Source organism: Ornithorhynchus anatinus, chromosome 7, assembly GCF_004115215.2.
Source record: "Ornithorhynchus anatinus isolate Pmale09 chromosome 7, mOrnAna1.pri.v4, whole genome shotgun sequence".
Lineage (NCBI taxonomy): Eukaryota > Metazoa > Chordata > Mammalia > Monotremata > Ornithorhynchidae > Ornithorhynchus > Ornithorhynchus anatinus.
The window spans coordinates 30,542,614-30,563,804 of NC_041734.1; the positions used below are offsets into that span (position 1 = coordinate 30,542,614).

Genomic DNA, 21,191 nt, shown 5'->3' on the forward strand with positions numbered 1-21,191 from the left:
ATACTATTGCGTGAATGAATGTACTAAGTGTTTGGGAGAGTACAGTATAACAATAAGCAAACACTTTCCCTGCCTACAATGAGCTTAGTGAGGTCAGGTAGCCGAGTCAGTCAGCCAATCTTATTTATTGAGTGCTTACTGTGTGCAGAGCCCTATATTAAGTGCTTGGGAGAGTACCATATAACAATATAACAGACACATTCCTGTCCACAACAAGTCGAAGTGAAATGATGTTACCAAGGTCATACAGCAGAAAAGTGGCAGAGTCAGGATCAGAAACCAGATCCTGTGATTCCCAGGACCATGTTCTTTCCACTAGGCCTCACTGACCAGGAAGGTCCAGGGCCAACAAACTATCAATGACACTCACTAGATGTGTCCTCTGTCTTTTTCCTCTGACTCCCTCCTCTTTCTTAACAGTCTTTCATTTTCAAGAATCCCCAAGAGAATTTAATGAGATTGCCAATATGCAAATAATTTCAAATCTACCTAGCCTGACTTGGCATTTCACCTCTTTCAGCCCCCTGTTTCTTGCAGCCTATTGGACAATTTCATTAAAAGTCCTCCTGCCTTGGTAAAAACCAAATCCATCCCGCAAAATACTGTGTCTCTACAGAGAGTAATCAATCCACAGTATTTATTAAGTTCCCATTGTGTCCAGGTTACAGAATGAATAGATCTAATCACTGCCCTCAAGGCTTTTACAATCCCCCAGGAAAGACAGACATTAAAATCAAATTCAGGTAGGGGAAGCAGCAAAGTATAAGGATGTCTATGTAAGAGCTATGGGGATGGGGGCGGGGGGCAGAGGGGCTAGTGAGTAACAAAGAGCTTAGAGGGTGAGGATCCAACTTCAGAGAGCACAGTAAGGAGGGAAAATGGGGTGGGAGATGATTAGTCAGGGAAGGCTTCCTGGAGATGTGATTTGAGTAGGGCTTTGAAGCTCCCTCAGACTGTGAGTCCATTGTTGGGCAGGGATTGTCTCTATCTGTTGTGGAATTGTACATATTGCTCTGCACATAGTAAACGCTCAATAAATACTATTGAATGAATGAATGAAAGATGGGGCGAGTGGTGGTCTGAAGGAGATGAGGGAAAGCTGAGTTAACAGCAGTTAAGGAAGCTACTTCAGGAGCACACCCAAAACATCTATTGAAAGGGGAGTAGAGTTAGGAGCAGAGGCATGTATTAAGTGTCTATTTGGTACTGTACACCAGACTGGGCACTTGGGAAGTACAGATTAACAAAGTGACTTGTGACAAGTCAGACCAAGTATCCAAAAGTCATATTCAAGCCTTACCAACAGGGAAAAAAACAGTCAACTTGGGAAATAAATATTACAATGAAAATAGCTTTCTATTTTCCTCTCAGGGTGGCACCTGGAGAGTTCCAGTACTCAACCAGTATTGACTACAGGAGGGAGAGTCAAGCAGAGGCATACCCATTCCATTCCTGGCTGGAGCAGCAACTAGTGAGTGGAAGGCAATCTGCTACAAGTCAAAACTCACCTGTGCAGGGCAGCAGTGGCACGGGAGAGAGTCGAAGGTGGAGACTCAAGTATAATAATAATACTAATAATGTTGGTATTTGTTAAGCGCTTACTATGTGCAGAGAGCACTGTTCTAAGCACTGGGGTAGATACAGGTAATCACATTGTCCCACGTGAGGCTCACAGTCTTAATCCCCATTTTACAGATGAGGGAACTGAGGCACAGAGAGGTGAAGTGACTTGCTCACAGTCACACAGCTGATAGGTGGCAGAGGTGGGATTAGAACCCATGACCTCTGACTCCCAAGCCCGGGCTCTTTCCACTGAGCCATGACTGCGTGGAAGGAGGCAATGGTAAATCACTTCCATATTTTTACCAAGAATACAATATGGATATACTACCAGAAGGATTGCAGGTGGAACTGGGGCGCTCCTGGCGAGATGTGGCCATGGTATCGCTATGGGTTAGCGATGACTCAACAGCATAAGACAAGTTTTCTATTTCTACATTACTGAGGGTTTGGGACAAAGATTATAGGCCTCAGCAATAACTTGTTGCTCTTTCAGTACCAAAAATGGTTTATTGATTAGTCTAAGATTATGAGATAATTGATTTATAATAATAATAATGAATCTAGATCAAAAATTTCAAAATCATCATTAGATATGGACATATGTTGAATAATATCCCTTAAACTTCCAAATGGAGCTGTCAAATCATTGGGCTGCCTTCACAATTGAAACTGTTTATAGCTGCACCCTTAGGAAGGCCTTACCATTCATTTTGAAAGCTGTCAAAAGTTCTGTTCATCCCCATTCTGATCAGGAAATTGCACAGAAAATCTTCAATCACTTCAGGTACTTCAGATACTGATTGTGTAGCTGGGATAACTGTTTTCTGTGTCTGCGATTTAAGTAATAAACAATTACTTCTAAAAATGTAAAAAGAAACTCTGGTCCACCCTTCATACACTTTGGCTACTTGGATCTCTACGTTATCACCGAAAGAATACCAAAGATCTATTTTTTGTTATATTTTCAAGAAGAAATGTACTGATTTTCAAATGCTCTTATATGATGAGAGAGAGAGAGAGGTAGTAGTAGTAGTCTGGGGCAGAAACATAAGGAAGAGGCAGCATAACCTAGAGGAATAATAAAAATTATTATGATATTTATTAAGCACTTACAATGTGCCAAGCACTGTTCTAAGAGCTGGGGTAGATACAAGGTGATCAAGTTGTCCCACATGGGGTTCACAATCTTAATCCTCATTTTACAGATGATATACTGAAGCACAGAGAAATTAAGTGGTTTGCCCAAGGTCACAGAGCAGACAAGTGGCGGATCTGGGATTAGAACCCACATCCTCTGATTCCCAAGCCCATGCTCTTTCCACTAAACCATGCTGCTTTGAAAGAGCAAAGACCTGGGAGTCAGAAGATCTGGGTTCTAATCCCAGACTCACCACTTACCTGCTATGTGACCTTGGGCAAATCGCATAAGTTTTCTGTGTCTCAGTTCCCTCCTTTGAAAAATGGGGATTCAATACTTGTTCTTCCTACTACTTAAACTGAGAGCCTCTTGTGGAACCTGATTATCCTGTTTCCACCCCAGCGTTTAGTATAGTGCTTGGCATATACAGCAAGTGCTAACAAAAAACAAAATTATCCAGTGCACAAAACACAAAGAAGAAAGAGACCATTATCCCTGGCACTGGCATCATGCTACCCAACCTGTTTGTCCCAGACTCATTTTCATCCTGGTCTGGTAGTCGGAAACAGTGAGCTCGGTGTGGCCAGGAAATGTGTCTGTTATATTGTCATGTTGTACTCTCCCAAGTGCTTAGTACAGTGCTCTGCAAACAGTAAGTGCTCAATATATACGACTAACAAAGAAGGTGCTGTAAAAATACTATTGAAAAGGTTAAAATGGTTGGAATAACAAATGTTGAAACAAGACACTTAAAAGGACATGGTGAAGAAATCCACAGTCTATGGTTGAGTCACTGGTGAGTGGCTGAGATCCCCAAAAGGATGAGCTTGAGAATGGAAGGGGACCAGAACGGAGCTTTGTGGGACACCCAGATTTCAGGCATGGGAGGTGGAAGAAAAGTCAGTGAAAGGGATTGGAGAAGGATAGGTCAGAGTGTTAGGAGAAGACTATTTCAGAAAAATCAAGATTAGATGGTTTACATGGACGGGGTGGTTCACAGGATCAAAGCTATCCAAGTGATTCAAGAGGACTACTGCAATCTAACTTTGAGTTAGGAAAGAGAAATGGATCAAATTGCCAAATCATCTCATTGAGGACTGAGGGGTTTAGGAGGGATTCAAACACACCACAGTTCCCAATTCTAATTTATTTTAATGTCTATCTCCCCCTATAGATTGTAAGCTCATTGTGGGCAGGGAAAGTATCTGTTATATTTTTATATTGTATTCTAAGTGCTTTGTACTGTGTTATGCACATAGTAAGCACTCTATAAAAATGATTGATCATCTGACTTTCCCAAGTGCTTAGTACAGTGCTCTGTTTACAGCAAGCAAACAAAAACAATCATAAGCCCTTACTCCTGTCTCTACTCTCAAGAGTCTGAGGTAAAAATTCAATCCAATTTGGTGAGAAAAGTTCCTAATTGTTGGTAGGCATCATGTCCATCAAGAATATTGTATTGTACACTTTCCCAAGCAATAAGTACAGCAGTCTGAGTACAATAAGCCATCAAGAAATTGACTGACTGGGCAGGGCCTGTGTCTACCAACCCTGTTGTACTGTTCTACCACAAGCGCTCACTGTGCTTGGTACACAGGAAGTGCTCAAGAAATATCACTGATTGATTGACTTTCTAGCCAATCTATTTCTATTCAGTTGTTGGATGAAGATGACAAATATCCTGGCATGATTGCTGGCTGCTGCTCTAGGAGCCTAGTTTACAGAGAGTTTTGACTGTTGTGAAACTGGAAATGAGTCACTCAATCAATAGTATTCATGGAGTGCTTACTCTGGGCTGAGGACAATACTAAGTGCTTGGGAGAGTATAATTAGAATATGTATTCCCTCCTCCTTCCTCTCCGCATCCAGGATTTATTATGTTCCACTTTCCTGCAAGTTGAGCATTACAGTATTTTCTTCCAACTTCCTCTTTCTCTTAAGGACATAAGTAATATCTTTGCTGAGAGACTCCAATGATCTAGTAGTTCAGCATTTCCTTTGGTCAATTTCCCTTTGATGATGAGGACTTACAAGCAAACCCATTAAGAGCTTCTTCAGTAGACTAATATAACCCTAAACTTCCTTTAATAATAATACCTGTGATAATTGTTAAGCACTTATTATATGTCAAGCACTGCACTAGGCCCTGGGATAGAAACAGGATAATCAGGTCCCACATGGGGCTCAGAGTCTAAGTAGGAGGAAGAACAAGTATTGAATCCATTTTGCAGATGTGGGAACTAAGGCACAGAGAAGTTAATTGACTTGTCCCAGGTCACACAGCAGGTAAGTGGTAGAGCTGGTATTAGAACCCAGGTCCTTTGACACCAGGGCCGTGCTCTTTCCACTAAGCAATGCTGCTTCCACTCATGGTCATCACCATAACTACCCCAAAACTGTCAACTCCGAGAGTGAATCATTTAATGTTAATGATGATAATAATAGTACCTGTAATAGTTGTTAAATTTCCTATGTGCTAAGCATTATCTTGCATACATTGGGGTGTATGCAAGATAATCAGGTCAGACAGATAAATGGGACTTACCAACTAGTCAGGAAGGAGAACAGGTTTTGAATCCCCATTTTACAGATGAGGAAACTGAGAGACTGGGAAGTTACAAGACTTGCCCAAGGCCACACAAGAGGTAAATGGTGTTGCTGGGATTAGAAACCAGCTCCTCTGATTCCTAGACCTGTGTGTTTTCAAATAGGCAACACAGCTTCCTTACTGATACCATGTGTGCTTGGAAACCGTTAGCTCCCCCTCCATTGCTTCTGGAGCACAGGAGATTATAGAGAACTCCCCTGATCTTTAGAGTTAGATATTTTTTCTTTTAAAGGTATTTGTTAAGCACTTACTATGTCCCAGACACTGTACTAAATGCTGGGGTAGAGACAAGCTAATCAGGTTGGACACAGTCCATGTCCCACATGGGGTTCAGTCTTAATCACTATTTCACAGATGAGGTAACTGAAGCCTAGAGAAGTGAAGTGACTTGCGCAAGATCACACAGTAGACAAGTGGCAGAGCTGGAATTAGAACCCAGGACCTTCTGACTCCCAGCCCACGCTCTATCCACTAGACCATGCTGCCTTCTAAGATACTCACTGTTTAAGCAACTGTTAAAATGCATCAAATTCTCATTTAAAAGGTCACCAACAAAATATGCCATCAATTTTGAAATGGTTCAACCACAATGACTAACGAAGTCCTCAGAATAGATGAGTCCATTTGCAAACCAACTCCCTAATGAAATTGGTATTTTTCTTTTGATTGTGGTTTTGAAAAGCATTTACATTATTTTGACATGTAGTGAGTGGAACTTGTAGGTCCTTGTAGTGAGTGGCTGTTTCTTGGCAAAACTGAAATATAATAAAAATACTATATTGTAAAATAATAAGAAATGAATAAGAAACTATAAGAAATGTCACCTTGATAGAAATATACCTTCTTTATAATGGAATTTAAGAAATAAAATAACCAAAGTAAATTGCATATCTGAACGGTAAATAACCCTTAAAGAAAAAAAAAATCCCATGCCAGAAGAAGCTTTTCTTCTGATGGCTTTTAAATGCTGCTTCAAAAGAAAGACAAAATGTGAGGCAACAGTAATAAGCTTCTAATCACACATTTTAAAATCCATATGAAAGGAGTGCTAGTGTGTGCCAGTTTCATATAATACCAAAGGAACAATCTAGAGAATTTTAAAGCCAACATTTCCCACCTTCTAAAAAGTTATCCTCAGGTCACCCCTCCCCGGGTTGGGGGTAGCAGCAGGAAGCTATTGAGGAGCAAACCAAGGCCTGAAGCCCTGACACCCCTCCACGCTTTAGCAAACTGCTGTAAACGAAGAGAGGAGCAAATGTCTCAGCGTGCAATACCTTCTGACTTCTCCCCGCTGACAGTAACCACTGCTGTAAACGAAGAGAGGAGCAAATGTCTCAGCGTGCAATACCTTCTGACTTCTCCCCGCTGACAGTAACCGGTAGGATAAGAGACTCATGCTGAGCATGCCTGTCCACAGAAGGATACCAGAGGCTGGTGGCAGGCACTGGGAGAATCATCTGGAAGAAGCTATATTGCTATTCTCTCCTCTGAAACAACCAAATCTATGGAAAGCTGCTGAATTCTATTATGGGGAGAAAGAATAGTGGCAAATACTTTGGAGTACAACCTCCAACTGAATGGCTTAAGGAGTGTGAGAGGGAGACAAAATAAAATTACTGAATTCCTTCATTCACCTTTCCCAATATGACCACTGATTTGGAATTTCTGAAAAAAAAAGTGTTATTGGTTAATTATGCAATAAAAATATGAATGTGAATCTGCTTTATTATTAAACCAATTTGTAATCATAGTTAATTTTAGAAAGACACTAGAGAAATGAATGAAGTTCAGAAACTTAACATAGATGAAATTTCAACTTACATGTTTGAGGATCAAAATCAGATCGCTCATCAACAAAGTCAATACCTTTAAAAACTGGTTTGTAATCATCACAAACAAAAGTGATCAATTAATCAATCGGTGGCATTACTGAATGCTTACTAAGTGTAGAACACTGTATTAAATGTTTGGGAGAGTACAGTTCAATAATGCTGGTAGATATATCCCTTCCCTCAAGGAGTTTACAGTCCAGTGGGGGAGACACATATTAAAAATAAATTACTGGTAGGGGAAGTACACAGATTATATGGATACATATGTAAATTATGTGAGGATGGAAGTACGGTATGTGTCAAAGTGCATAGGGAGACCCAAGTGCATAGGTGACACAGAAGGGAGGGTAAATAGAGTGGGAAAATGAGAGGGTTAGTCAGGGAAGCCTTTAGGAGGTTATATGATTTTAATAGGGTTTTGAGGTTAGGAAAAGTGGTGGTCTGTAGGATATGAAGTGGGAGGGAGTCCTCTAGACTGCAAGCTCACTGTGGGCAGGGAACATGCCTATCACTTCAGTTATATTTTACTCTCCCAAGCGCTTAATTCAGGGCTCTGCACATAGTAAGCATTCAATATATATGATTGATTGATGGATTGATTGAGTACAGGCCAAAGGGAGGAGGTGAGCAAGGGGATAGATGCAAGAAAGATAAGATTGAGATATAGTATGTAGGTTGGTATTAGAGGAGTAAAGTGAGCAGACTAGATTGTCGTAGATAAGCAAGGTAAGGCAGGAGGGAGAATTGACCAAGGGCCTTAAACTTTCATAACGAGTTTCTGTTTGTTGCGGAGGTGGATGGGACAACCATTGGAGGTTTTTGAGGAGTGGAGAGACATGCATATATCTTTTTTATCATCATTATCATCATCAAATGTATTCATTGAGTGTTTTCTGTGTGCAGAGCACTTGGGTGAGTACCATACAAATGATTTGGTAGACCTGTTCCCTGCCAACAGTGAGCGTACAGTCTAGAGAGGAAGACAGGCATAAATGTAAATAAATAATTGATAATATATAATTTATAAGTATTTATATTTATATGTATTTATAATAATAAATAACAAATAATGATGACTTTTTTTAAGCACTTACTATGTGCCAAGCAGTGTTCTAAGTGCTGGGATAGATTCAAGGTTATCAGGTTGTCCTACTTGGGGTTCACAGTTTTCATTCCCATTTTACAGATGAGGTAACTGAGGCACAGAGAAGTTAAGTGACTTGCCCAAAGTCACACAGCTGACAAGTGGCGGAGTCGGGATTATTAAGTATTTATAAGTTTGTACATAAGTGCTGTAGGATTGATGATGGGGTGATTATCAAATGCTCACAGGTCACAGAGCCAAGTGCATAGATGATGCAGAATGGAGAGGAAGCTGGGGAAAAGAGGGCTTAATTGGGGAGGGCCTTTTGGAGGAGAGGGGACCTTATAAAAACAATCTGTGCAGCAGAGAGAAGTATGGACTGGAGTGATCAGACACTAGAAGCAGGGAGGTCAGTAAGAAGGTCGATGCGGTAGTCAAAACAGGATATAAGTGCTTGGACCAGCATGGTAGCAGTTTGAATAGAAAGGCAAGGATGGAGCCTACAAGAAGCAGCGTGGCTCAGTGAAAAGAGCACGGGCTTTGGAGTCAGAGTTCATGGGTTCGAATCCCAGCTCGGCCACTTGTCAGCTGTGTGACTTTGGGCAAGTCACTTCATTTCTCCGTGCCTCAGTTCCCTCATCTGTAAAATGGGGATTAAGACTGTGAGCCCCACGTGGGACAACCTGATTCCCCTGTGTCTACCCCAGCGCTTAGAACAGTTCTCGGCACATAGTAAGCGCTTAACAAATACCAACAAATACCAACATTATTATTACAAATCTTGTGAAAGTAGAACTGGCAGGACTTAGTAATGGACTAACTATGTGGGTTGAATGACAGAGCTCAGTGGAAGGTAATGTCAAGGTTACTGGACAGTGATGCACTGAGGATGGTGGTGGTGTCTACAGGAAAAATTGAGGGAAGCAAAGGATTTGAGTGGGAAGACAAAAAGTTCTTTTTTGGACATGTTAAGTGATAAAAGACAAGTTGCTTTTATCCCATTGTGCTTGCAGAAAACAGGCTACATGACATTCCAAATTTTAACATAGTACCAGAGCTAGCTCTATTTCTGTTGCTCAAATCATCATCATCATTATCATTATTATATTTGTTTAGGACTTACTATGTTCCCAGTACTATACAAAGCCTTGGGGAAGACACAAGATAACCAGGTCCCACACAGGGCTCACAGTCTAAGTAGGAGGGAGCACAGGTATCAAATCTCCATTTTGCAGAGGATGAAACTGAGGCACAGGAAATTTAGTGACTTGACTGAGGACACACAGCAGAAAGTGGTGGAGCCGGTGTTAGAATGCAGATCCTGTGACTCCCAGGCCAGTGCTCCTCCACTAGGCTACATTATTATATCCTGCAGCCACATCCTTTAAAGTTTAAAAAAACAATGATAACAATCTTACTATAGTTTGTGCATCTTCTGCCTGTTCTTGAACCATCTGAACTGCTTTGGCCAGATCTTCATCACCTTCTGTAAAACTAAAGTCCTCATCAATAGATACCTAAATCAAAAGAAAACAAAGAATTGGTAAATTAGATGGAGATCTACCCTGATATTCTCAATATTCAAGACATTAGGGCTAGAGGGACTGATTCCTGGATGTTAAGGGTCCAGCTTTAAGGTTCCTTTTTAAATGCTACTGTTCACACAGCCAGATGCAAAACCTCCTCTCCCCACCTTGAGCCAGATGCCACTGTTTGTAAAGGCCTTGGGATCAGGCCTCGGCCAGAACTCTGGTCCCCAGTGGCTCAGATAAAGTAGGCCTACAACCCCACATCCCAAGGGGAATCAAACACGTTGTCCCTTTAATTCCATTTTTAAGTGCCTAAAACACAGGATAAATGATGTTAGGTTGGGTCAACACCCCTCTGAGACTCTCTGCATCCAGGGCAGCCAATACAATGACATCGATCTCTGGAGCAGCACCCTCTCTGCGATATTCAATACTAATAAGAATTGTTTATTCTTTGACTGGATGTATAGATGTTTTCCTTATTTTTCTTTCTCTGGTATTAATTTTTCCCCTCCTACCTCTGTGTCCCTTAGGTTTGTCCCTCTCTCCTCACCTCTGGAATTACTCCTTACCACTGAAGGACTTCTCTTCTAGATTTCTTCCTGTCCTCCTCCTCTTCTAGTCTCTTTTATTCTTACCACCTCTCTTTCTGTTCTCTCAGCCCCTCTTCTCCACTCCTAGTATTTTCCCTCACTTTACCTCTCCTCTGAATCCCTCTTTTCTTTCATCACTTCTGCCTGGTTCTCTCTCTGTGTTCCTTTCTCTCTCTCTCCCTTCTCCTTCCCTTGTTTGTCTGCTTCCTTTCTTCTGCTTCTCCCTATCCTTCTTGACCCTGTTCCTTTCCTAGACTCATTCAAGATCTGATATAGGATTCTCATATTTCCTTGGAAGAAGTGGTGCTAGGGGTCATTTTTAGCCCAGGTCCCACTGAAACAAAAGTTGTAGGAAGGGAGGGGAGAACTCAGTCTTTCCTCAGTCTATGGTTGGAAATTTTTATCTCAAGATTTACAATGGAAATCAGACAGCGTCTTATGGGTCTTGCGGTTCTGACCTCAGAGCAGTGGGAGGAAACCATTTTTAGCCCTCGTTCTGCCCTCAAATGGGGCAGACATCTCACCAAACCCTAGAGATGGGCTCAATCAATGGCATTCATTGAGTGCTTACTATTTGCAGAGCACTGTACTAAGCACTTGGGAGAGTACAATATAGCAGAGTTGGCAGATATGTTCCCTGACCACAATAAGTTTACAATCTAGAATACCCAAAGGGATCTTTCTTTAGTTCCTTCAGGGCTTAAAATACGACCCAGGAATCTTCTCACTTATGTGCAACCCAGTCTCTGTTTGGGAAAGTATTGTTTTTAGCCTGCTCAGTTTCCTCATCTGCAAAATGGGGACACTAGCATCCTTATCTCACAGAGATGTGGTAAGGATAAAGTGAGATAGTTGATGTGAGAGCACTTTGGAAAAATAAAAGCTGTTGGAAAAATAAAAGCTGTATGCAAAAAGAAAAAGGGGTATTATCATTTTCACTGTTTGCCTCAGTTTCAGTAGTGACACCACACACCCAAAGGATATTTTAGGGCTAAACCTAGAGGCCCATTCTCTGGTGCTTGTTTCTAGATTATACTGCCACTAGAAGGAGCAGAAATAATGATAATTATGATAATAACCACAAACAGTAATTATTAAATCTTGAATTTGGGCATCTCATTTTTCTAAAATACTTTCACATGCATTATCTCGTTTTGTCCTCACAATTATCCCTGTGACACAGTGAGAGGTAGATATCGTCAATCCATTTTACAGATGAGGGAAGAAGTAGCATGGCCTAGCAGAGAGAGTAGGGGCCCAGAAGTCAGGAGATCTGGATTCTAATCCCTGCTCTGCCACTTGCCCGCAGTATGAACTTGGGCAATCACTTAACTTCTCTGTGACTCAGTTTCCTCATCTATAAATATGGTATTAAATACCTGTTCTCTCTCCCCCATAGACTGTGAGCCCATGTAGGTCAGGGACTGTCTCCAACCCAATTATGCTGTATCTTTCCCAGTACCTAAAACAGTGCTTGGCAAAAAGCAAGCACTTAACAAATAGCACACTTATTTTTTTAAGGTACTAGTTAAGCCCTTATCATGTGTCAGGCACTGTATTAAGTGCTGGGGTAGATACAAGATAATCGGGTTAGACTCAGTCCATGTCCCACATGGGTCTCACAGTCTTAAGCCCATTTTTTACAGCTGAGGTAACTAAGACACAGAGAAGTGAAGTGACTTGTCCAAGGTCACACAGCAGCCTTGTGGTGGAGCTGGGATCAAAACCCAGCTCCTCTGGCTCCCAGGTCCACACTCTTTCCACTAAACTATGCTGCTTCTCACAGTCATGCTGCCATGTAGACCACAGGGAACTCGATGGTGGGTGAGCATGCTCAGTACCTGGGGATGAAATCCTTCAGGACTTTCAGGGATAATTGAAGCCTGGCTATTTAAATCACCAGGTGAGATAACTGTTGTGGCTGGGGACAGCTGGGTAGAAGCCCATAGATGCCAAGAACCAGCATGGCCTAGTAGAGAGAACCTGGGAGTCAGAGAACCTGAGTTCTCTGAGTTCTCATAAGTCACTTATAAGTCTGGGCCTTATAAATCTGCAGAATGGGGAGTCAATACCTGCTCTCCTCCTACTTCAACTGTGAACCCCATGGGGGACCTGATTATCTCAGTGCTTTGTACGGTGCTTGACACACAGTAAGTGCTTAACAAATACCACAATTATTATTTATGGAGTTTCTCTATTCCTGCCAGCTGGCTTTTCACCATATCTGCTGAGACTCCACCTTAGTCTGCAAATTTAGGGAATTACCAATTAAAGAACTAATTGTTGCAATCCATTCTCCTTGCATATGCTTAGGAAAAAAGGTTGAAATCAAACATCATCAGCCAACTAGCCCATGCTCTTCACAAAAATATTAATCTATAGAATAGCTTACTTTAGGCACTTTTCATAAAGCAACATATAGGGTAATTCAAATCCCAGAAGCCAGATACTAACCAACATAAATCTAAACCTGTAGTTCACTGTGAATTAGATGATGTCAGCAGAATCCAACAAAACACTAAACCAAACTGCTTTCTTTAATGGCACCAGAAAATGATATAGAGGACAAAAGATCAAATCAGATTTAAGTATTTCAGGAAAGAATGAGATACGTTCAATGGGAATTTTTCAGTATACTGCGTTAAATAAGATTTATTATTAAGATGTAGCACAATATGCCTAATTGGTGCACTTCATACATTACCTCATCATATTTATAGTCATCTTCAGATGGTTCGGTTATGGTTACCTCTGGATAGTTTGTCAAGTTTCACATTTCTGAAATAGGTAGGTTATTTAAATGACTATTTGCTTCTCTTTAGATATTTCATGTATTTAACAATATTAATTAACCTCCTTTCCTCCTCTCTTCCACCCCCAAGTTCACACTAAAACCAAATAAATCGAGTCAACGTAACTGGGGATTTCTATAAAATGTTCACTGACCTAAAGATTTCCACCTTCCTAAACATGCCATCCTATCAGTCAACTTAATAAATTCATCTTTTTCTGTTCGTTCATTTGTCCAATTAATTTTCATTTGTGTTTTGTCATAATAACATATAAATAAATGAATGTCTCCTCTCTCCCCAATTAGTATGTAAGCTTCCAAGTGGCAAGCACCTAGACTTATTGTTTCTTTTCTATTTTCCACCACAAATACAATGTACTGCTCACAGTAGGAGCTCAATAAATATTGTTTAAACAGGAAATCTAACAGCAAATTATGACTCCCAAATTTTCGAAGTTATTTTGGAGAAAACTATAATAACCAAAAACGTGCAATTATATAAAAACTCAAGAGTTTAAAAGAGTACATAAAGGAAGCTGTTTAGAGAAACAACGTGGCCCAGTAGATAGAGTACAGGCTGGGAGACGAAGGATCTGGGTTCTAATCCAGGCTGCACCATGTATCTGCTGTGTAACCTTAGGGAAGTCACTTCACTTCTCTGTTGCTCAGTTACCTCATTTATAAAATGGGGATTAAGACTGTAAGGCCCATTTGGGACAGGGACAGCATCCAACACATTTTGCTTATATCCACTCCAGCGCTAAGAATAGTGCCTGGCACATAAAGGCACTTAATAAATACCACAGTGCTTCTATTTCTTCTTCTTCAAATGCCATCGAGTCATTTCCTACCCATAGCGACTCCATGGACACACCTCTTCAGAATGTCCCGTCTTCTGTCACAAAATCATTCCGGTATATGTAACCATAGAGTTTTCTTGGCAAAGATATGGAAGTGTTTTACCACTGCCTTCTGCGCAGTAAAAACCTGAGTCTTAGCTGGGTGTTTGATCAACATTTTGATCACTTCACCTTTGACTCTTTCCCATGCCGCTGCTGTCCAGGACAGGTGAAATCAATTTTGACGCTTCGGCTTAGACCTTTCCATTATGGATAACCTTATATGGCATAGCTCTAAGCTTCATGAGCATACACAAACTCTGCTGCCGTGATAAGATGTCGATTCAAAGGAATGACAATTATTATTATCGACCACAAAAGTAATTCATCGGACAACAGTGGGGGTTGCTGAGTGTCTGAGCCTCTGTTGGCTGTGTCCAGACAGTGATAAGATGTTTCAACCCATTGTAAATTCACTTCATTGAACTCGCTGTCCTAAATAACTCTGTAACCCTATAAAACTAACAGCCAGTGTAACAGTGGAAATCTGTCTGGACCACTAAAACGCCAAAGGGCAAGCAAGAATCCAGACTGCGGCCCAAGGGGAAAGGGATCGTGAAATTTTGTGGGGAAAGTTATAAATATTTCCCAGGCAACAGGAAATTGCTCTCAACTGGATAATGTGACCCATAATGATTTGGAAGCTGAGACCTTTGCTTCGAGGTTCTAGGGGACCAGACTGCCTCTTATCATTTAGGTTTATTCCTAACAAATGATTCTTCCTGTATTAGTCTTATTTCATAACTCCTATACCCCTACACCTCGAGAGAAAATATCCTCAAGAAATTGAGCATTCTGATTGGGATTTTCAAAATCTGTGCCTACAGTAGGAGCACTACTAGTAATAGTAACCATAGTGTAGTAGTAATAATAGTCATACTAGCAATAATAGCAGTAGTAGTAGTAAGTATTTTTTTTCAATGGCATTTGTTGCACTCTTACTTTGTGCCAGGCATTGTACTAAACACTGGTGTAGATACACAATAATCAGGTTGGACACAGTCCTTGTCCCAAATAGAACTCACAGCCTTAATCCCCATTTTACAGATGAGGTTACTGAGGCACAGAACAGTTAAGTGACTTGCCCAAGGTCACACAGCAGCCTAGTAGCAGAGCCGGGAGTGGAACCCAGGTCCTCTGACTCCAAGGCCTGTGCTCTATCCACTAGGACATGCTGCTTCTCATTTATTGAGCTCCCACTTGGTGTGGTATACAGTACTAGGCACAGGGCCAGTAAAGAATAAAAACAAGACGTTTTGTAATGAAATTATACCTGATTTTCCCATTGGAATACTGACATATTAAAGAATCAATAGGTTTCCTCCTAAAACTTACAGTTTTGTTTTTTTAAATGGTACTTCTTAAGTGCTTACTATGTGTCAGGCACTGTTCTACGCACTGGGGTAGATACAAAGCAATCAGATTGGACACAGTCCATGACCCACATGAGGATCACAGTCTTAATCCCCATTTTATAGATGAGGTAACCCAGAGAAGTCAAGTGATTTGCCCAAGGCCACACAGCAGACAAGTGGCAGAGCCAGGATTAGAACCCAGCTCCTTCTGACTCTCAGGCCAACGCTTTATCCACTAGGCGAAGCTGCTTCCCGAGGTTAAAATGAGAGTTCAAGCATCTTGTAGACAGGGAACATTATCATTCTGTTGTACTTTCCAAAGTAATAATAATAATAATAATGTTGGTATTTGTTAAGTGCTTACTACGTACAGAGCACTGCTCTAAGCACTGGGGTAGATACAGGGTAATCAGGCTGTCACGCAGGAGGCTCACAGTCTTCATCCCCATTTTACAGATGAGGTAACTGAGGCACAGAGAAGTTAAGTGACTTGTCCACAGTCACACAGCTGACAAGTGGCAGAGCTGCAATTCGAACCCATGACTTCTGACTCCCAAGCCCGCACTCTTTCCACTGACCCACGCTGCTTCTCTACTTGGTACTTAGTACAGTACTTAGTACAGTACATTGCAATTTGTAGGTTCTCAATAAATGCCATTACTATTACTATCACTATACTGTCAAACTATTTTTAAGTGAAAGGGAAGAGCAAATTAGTGTTGACACTGTCATCCCTCTTGTGAGTGCCACCCTAGAGCAATGTCAACATACCCAAGGTTCACCAGGCTACCATGGGACTTGGGAAATTCAATCAATTGATGGCATATACTGAGCCCTTATTGTGTGCAGAGCACTATACTAAAGCACTTGGGAGAGTACAATTGAGTTGGTAGACATGATCCCTACCCTTGAGGAAATTACAATCTAGTAGGGCAGCCAGATATTAAACTACATCACAGTGAAGGGGAGCAGCAGAGAATAAGAATATGTCCCTGAGTGCTGCTGGGCTAGGGGTGAGGTGAATATCAAAGTGCTTGAGGGATATAGAGCATAGGTGATGCAGAAGAAAGGGTGACAAGGATGGAGAAGGGAGAAGTTAGGGAGAGAAGGCTTCATGGAAGACATATGATTTTAGTAGACTTTGAAGATGGGGAGGATGATGGTCTGTTGGATATGAAAAGGGAGGGAGTTCCAAGCCAGAGGAAAGATACCTCATGAGAGATGAGATTGAGACAGAGAAGCTGGTATTAGAGGAGTGAAGTGTGCAGGCTGGGTTCAAGTGGGAGATGAGAAAGATTAGGTAGGAAGGCGAGATCTGATTGAGTGTCTTCAAGGCAATGGCAAGGAGTTTCTGTTAGATGCAGAGATGGGTGGATGACCCTTGGACATTTTTGAAGAAAGGGAAGACTTGTGCAGGACATTTTTTTAGAAAAAATGATCCAAGCAGCAAAGTGAAGAATGGACTGGAGAGGGGAAAGATAGCAAGTAGGGAGGTCAGCCAGGAGGCTGATGCACTAGTCGAGGCAGGATATGATCCATGCTTGGACCATCATGGTAGCAGTTTGGATGGAGTGGGAGGGATGTATTCTAGAAAAAATGCTGTAAAGGTTGAACTGACAGGATTTGGTGCCAGAGTGAACATGTGGGCTAAATGAGAGAGATGGGATGAGGATAATGCCAAGGTTTTGGGCTTGTGAGACAGGGAGAACGGCAGTTTTGTCTAGAGTAATGGGAAAGTCTGGGAAAGTGCTTAGTACAGTGTTCTGCACAGAGTAAGCATTCATTAAATCCTTTATTAAATTAGTGAATGTAGCCATCTTTTGCATCTTTAGCCATCTTTTGCATCTTTTAAAATACCTCCTCCCTTCTTCCCTCCCTCATTGCCAACTTCAACTGTTCACTTGCCAAAGGCTTCTGACCCACTGTTTTCAAAGATGTTCATGTCAACTCTATCCTAAAAAAGAAGTCCTTGTTCTCATGGCTCCTTCTAATTATTGCTCCATCTCCCTCCTACCATTCCTTGCCAAACTCCTTGAGCAGGTTGTCTACACCTGCTTCCTCCAGCTCAGCTCCATTTCTCTCCTTGACCCCCTCTAATCTCGATTCCACCCTCTTTGTTCCACAGAAACTGCTCTCCCAATGGTCACTAATGACTCCTTCTTGCCAAAACCACAGCCTCTATTCCATTCTAATCCTCCTTGACCTCTCATTTGCCTTCAACACTGTGGACTACCCCCTTTTCCTGGACACATTACCTAACCTATGTTTCACTGACACTGTTGTCCTCTGATTCTCTCTCTGTCCACTCATGCTCAGTCTCTCTCCCAGGCTCCTCCTCTGGGCCCACCTTCTAATTTTGGGAATCACAAAAGGCTCAATTCTGGATTCCCTTCCATTTCTCATTTACAGTCACTCCTTTGGGGAACTCATTTGCTCCCTTGGCATATTTACACTGATGATTTCCAAATACACATGTCCAGCCATGATCGCTCTCCTTCTCTGCAGTCTTGCATTTCCTCCTGCCTTTAGGACATTTCTACTTGGATGTTCTACCAACAATGTACACTTAACATGTCCAGAACACAATTCCTCATTTTCCTAAACAAACCAAGTACTCCCTTTAGATAGCACCATCAATCTCCCTGCCTCACAAGTCCATACAAAACCTTGGAACTATCTTCGACTGATCTCTCTGCTTAAAACCACATATTCAATGTCATCAAATCCTGTTGGTTCTACCTTCACAACATTGGGAAAATCTGCCTTTTCCCCTCCATCCAATCTGCTACCATGCTGTAACTGTCCTGTAACTCTCTCCTGCTTCATATCCGACAGACCATCACTCTTCCCACCTTCAAAGCCCTTTTAAAAATCACATCTCCTTCAAGAGGTTATTCCCCAACAAACCCCTCCTTTCTCTTAGTCCCTATGCTTTTTGAGTAACATTTGCATTTGGATTTATACCTTTTAAGCAGTCAATATTTACCCCACCCTCAGCCCCACAACACTCAAGTACAACTCAACTTGACATTATTTTAATGTCTGTCTCCTCGAGATTGTAATAATAATAATGTTGGTATTTGTTAAGCGCTTACTATGTGCAGAGCACTGTTCTAAGCGCTGGGGTAGATACAGGGTCATCAGGTTGTCCTACGTGAGGCTCACAGTTAATCCCCATTTTACAGATGAGGTAACTGAGGCACAGAGAAGTGACTTGCCCACAGTCACACAGCTGACAAGTGGCAGAGCCAGGAGTCGAACCCATGACCTCTGACTCCGAAGCCCAAGCTCTTTCCACTGAGTCACACTGCTTCCCTTGGGGGAAGGTAATATGTCTACCAACACAGTTGAATTATACTCTCCCAAGCATGTAGTACAGTAGTTTATAGAAAATAAGTGCTCAATGAATACAATTGATTGACTAAATACCATTGATTGACTGGAGGGGGAGAGGGTTAGGGTGGGAGGGGGAGGAGTTCTGTTTTGGACATATTTAGTTTTAGGTTGACATAATAATGATAACAATAATAATAGTATTTGTTAAGCATTTACTATGGGTCAGACACTGTACTAAGCACTGGGGTGGATACAGGAATCCAGGTTGGACACAGTCCTTGTCCCGCATGGGGCTCACAGTCTCAATCCCCATTTTACAGATGAGGATGAGGTAACAGAGACCCAGAGAAGTGAAGTGACTTGACCGAGGTCACATAGCAGACAAGTGGCAGAACCAGGATTAGAACCTATGACCTTCTGACTCCCAGGCCTGTGCTCTATCCACTTCGCCACACTAAAGAAGTCAGCTGCAGAGTGCTCCCTGTGAAACCTCAGAATGTCACTTTTAGGATGGAGCAGGGGTGTTTCCCGGAGGTTGTGCTCATGGCAGCAGAATTGGCATTAGTGTTTAGCAGTCATCCCAGGACCCACCCTGCTCAGACTGGGGGTGTCAGAGAACGGAAGCTCCAGTTCAGGTCCAGCACTTTGGTCGACAAGGTCTAGTAGTGAACAGAAAGTGCCATCCCCTCCTTATCTGCCTACTACAGTGTTCCGTGTCGAATGTGTCCACATAGGTGGTACTGCTATGATCTTCCCTCTTCTCTCCATTTTAGATTCTCATGTTCTCCTTCTCTCCACCCTCTCTGGTGTCCTTTTCCTGCTCTTGCCCCTATGCCTCTTGGACCCCACTTAAGGTGAACAGGTGGGCATTAGCAGAGACTCCTAGGCCAGTGTTCTATCCACTAAGCCATGATGCTTCTCAATTTAATCTATTCATTTCCTAATTGCCCCTGTGACTAGCATGACCATTCCTTCATAGTCAGCCTTCAAAAAATATCTCTCCTACTACTGATGACTTTAATGACAATAATAATATCAATGGCATTTAAGCACTTACTATATACCAGGAACTGTACTAAGCCCTGGGGTAGATACAGGAGGAGCAGCGTGGCTCAGTGGAAATAGCATGGGCTTGGGAGTCAGAGGTCATTGGTTCAAATCCTGGCTCTGCCACTTGTCAGCTGTGTGACTGTGGGCAAGTCGCTTAATAATAATGTTGGTATTTGTTAAACGCTTACTATGTGCAGAGCACTGTTCTAAGTGCTAGGGTTTATACAGGATAATCAGGTTGTCCCATGTGAGGTGCACAGTGTTAATCCCCATTTTACAGATGAGGTAACTGAGGCACAGAGAAGTTAAGTGACTTGCCCACAGTCACGCAGTTGACAAGTGGCAGAGCTGGGATTCGAACTCATTACCTCTGACTTCCAAGCCCGTGCTCTTTCCATTGAGCCATGCTGCTTCTCTGTGCCTCAGTTCCCTCATCTGTAAAATGGGGATTAACACTGTGCACCTCATGTGGGACAACCTGATTGCCCTGTGTCTACCCCAGCGCTTAGAACAGTGCTCTGCACATAGTAAGCGCTGAACAAATACCAACATTATTATTATTATTATTATTGAGTTGCCTACAGTGACCCAGCCGGCATACCACCATTATCATTAACAAATACCGCAATTCTAACTGTTGCTATAGTTACTGTTGCTGCGGCTGCGGCTGTCTGCGCCCTCCCGCCCCCTCCCCGGCCCCGAGCATCCCTCGGTCCCCGGCCGGGACAAGGATACGGCGCAGGTAGTAGGCGCCCTCGGCGGCCAGGACTTCTTCTGCCTCTCCGGCGGTGCCCAGGGCGGAGGAGGAGGAGGAGGCGGAGGCGGAGGCGGAGGCGGAGGCGGAGGCGGAGGCGGAGCCCCAGCCCGCATGGCTTTCCATGGCTTCGGCTCGGCTCGGCTCGGCTCGGCTCGGCTCGGCTCGGCTCGGCTCGGCTCGGCTCGGCTCGGCTCGGCTCGGCTCGGCCGCCCTCCCGACTGCCGTTCCTATGGCAACCGCCACGCCAACCGCCGCCCCCCTCCCCCCCACGGTTCCTCTCGCGAGATGTAGCTCCTGGACCCGCCCGCGGTGGGAAACGCCGAACCGTTGCCGTGGCAACTGCCATCCCATTCATTCATTCCGTCAGTCATTTAGTCATTCATTCATTCACTCATTCATTCATTCGTCCATTCACTCATTCATTCGTTCGTTCGTTTGTGTATTCACTCATCCATTCACTCAATCATTCATCCATTCACTCATTCATTCATTCATCCATCCATCCATTCACTCATTCATTCGTTCGTTTGTTCGTTTATTCATTCATTCACTCATTCATTCATTCACTCATTCATTCATCCATCCATCCGTTCGTTCGTTCGTTCGTTTAGTCACTCATTCACTCATTCAGCGTGGCTCAGTGGAAAGAGCCTGGG

General features: G+C 42.6%; 1 protein-coding gene and 1 non-coding gene across 6 annotated transcripts in view; one reads left to right on the forward strand and one right to left on the reverse strand.

The window, feature by feature from the left end:
• SPAG16 (sperm associated antigen 16) overlaps nucleotides 1-20,670 on the reverse strand; it is a 772,121-nt gene extending 751,451 nt beyond the window's left edge. For all 5 annotated transcript variants that reach the window (XM_029068266.2, XM_029068265.2, XM_029068264.2 and 2 more), the window contains exons 1-4: nucleotides 20,514-20,670; nucleotides 13,052-13,098; nucleotides 9,644-9,742; nucleotides 2,266-2,393 (exon numbers count right to left, since the gene is read on the reverse strand). In XM_029068266.2, coding sequence (XP_028924099.1) covers nucleotides 2,266-2,393; nucleotides 9,644-9,742; nucleotides 13,052-13,098; nucleotides 20,514-20,658 — 419 coding nt within the window. In that variant the 5' untranslated portion in view covers nucleotides 20,659-20,670. The remainder of the gene's footprint in view (nucleotides 1-2,265; nucleotides 2,394-9,643; nucleotides 9,743-13,051; nucleotides 13,099-20,513) is intronic.
• On the forward strand, nucleotides 1,362-1,498 carry LOC114813620. The gene has a single exon (XR_003761336.1). It is a non-coding gene; the product is annotated as a small nucleolar RNA SNORA7 (small nucleolar RNA).
• Nucleotides 20,671-21,191: the final 521 nt, after the last annotated feature.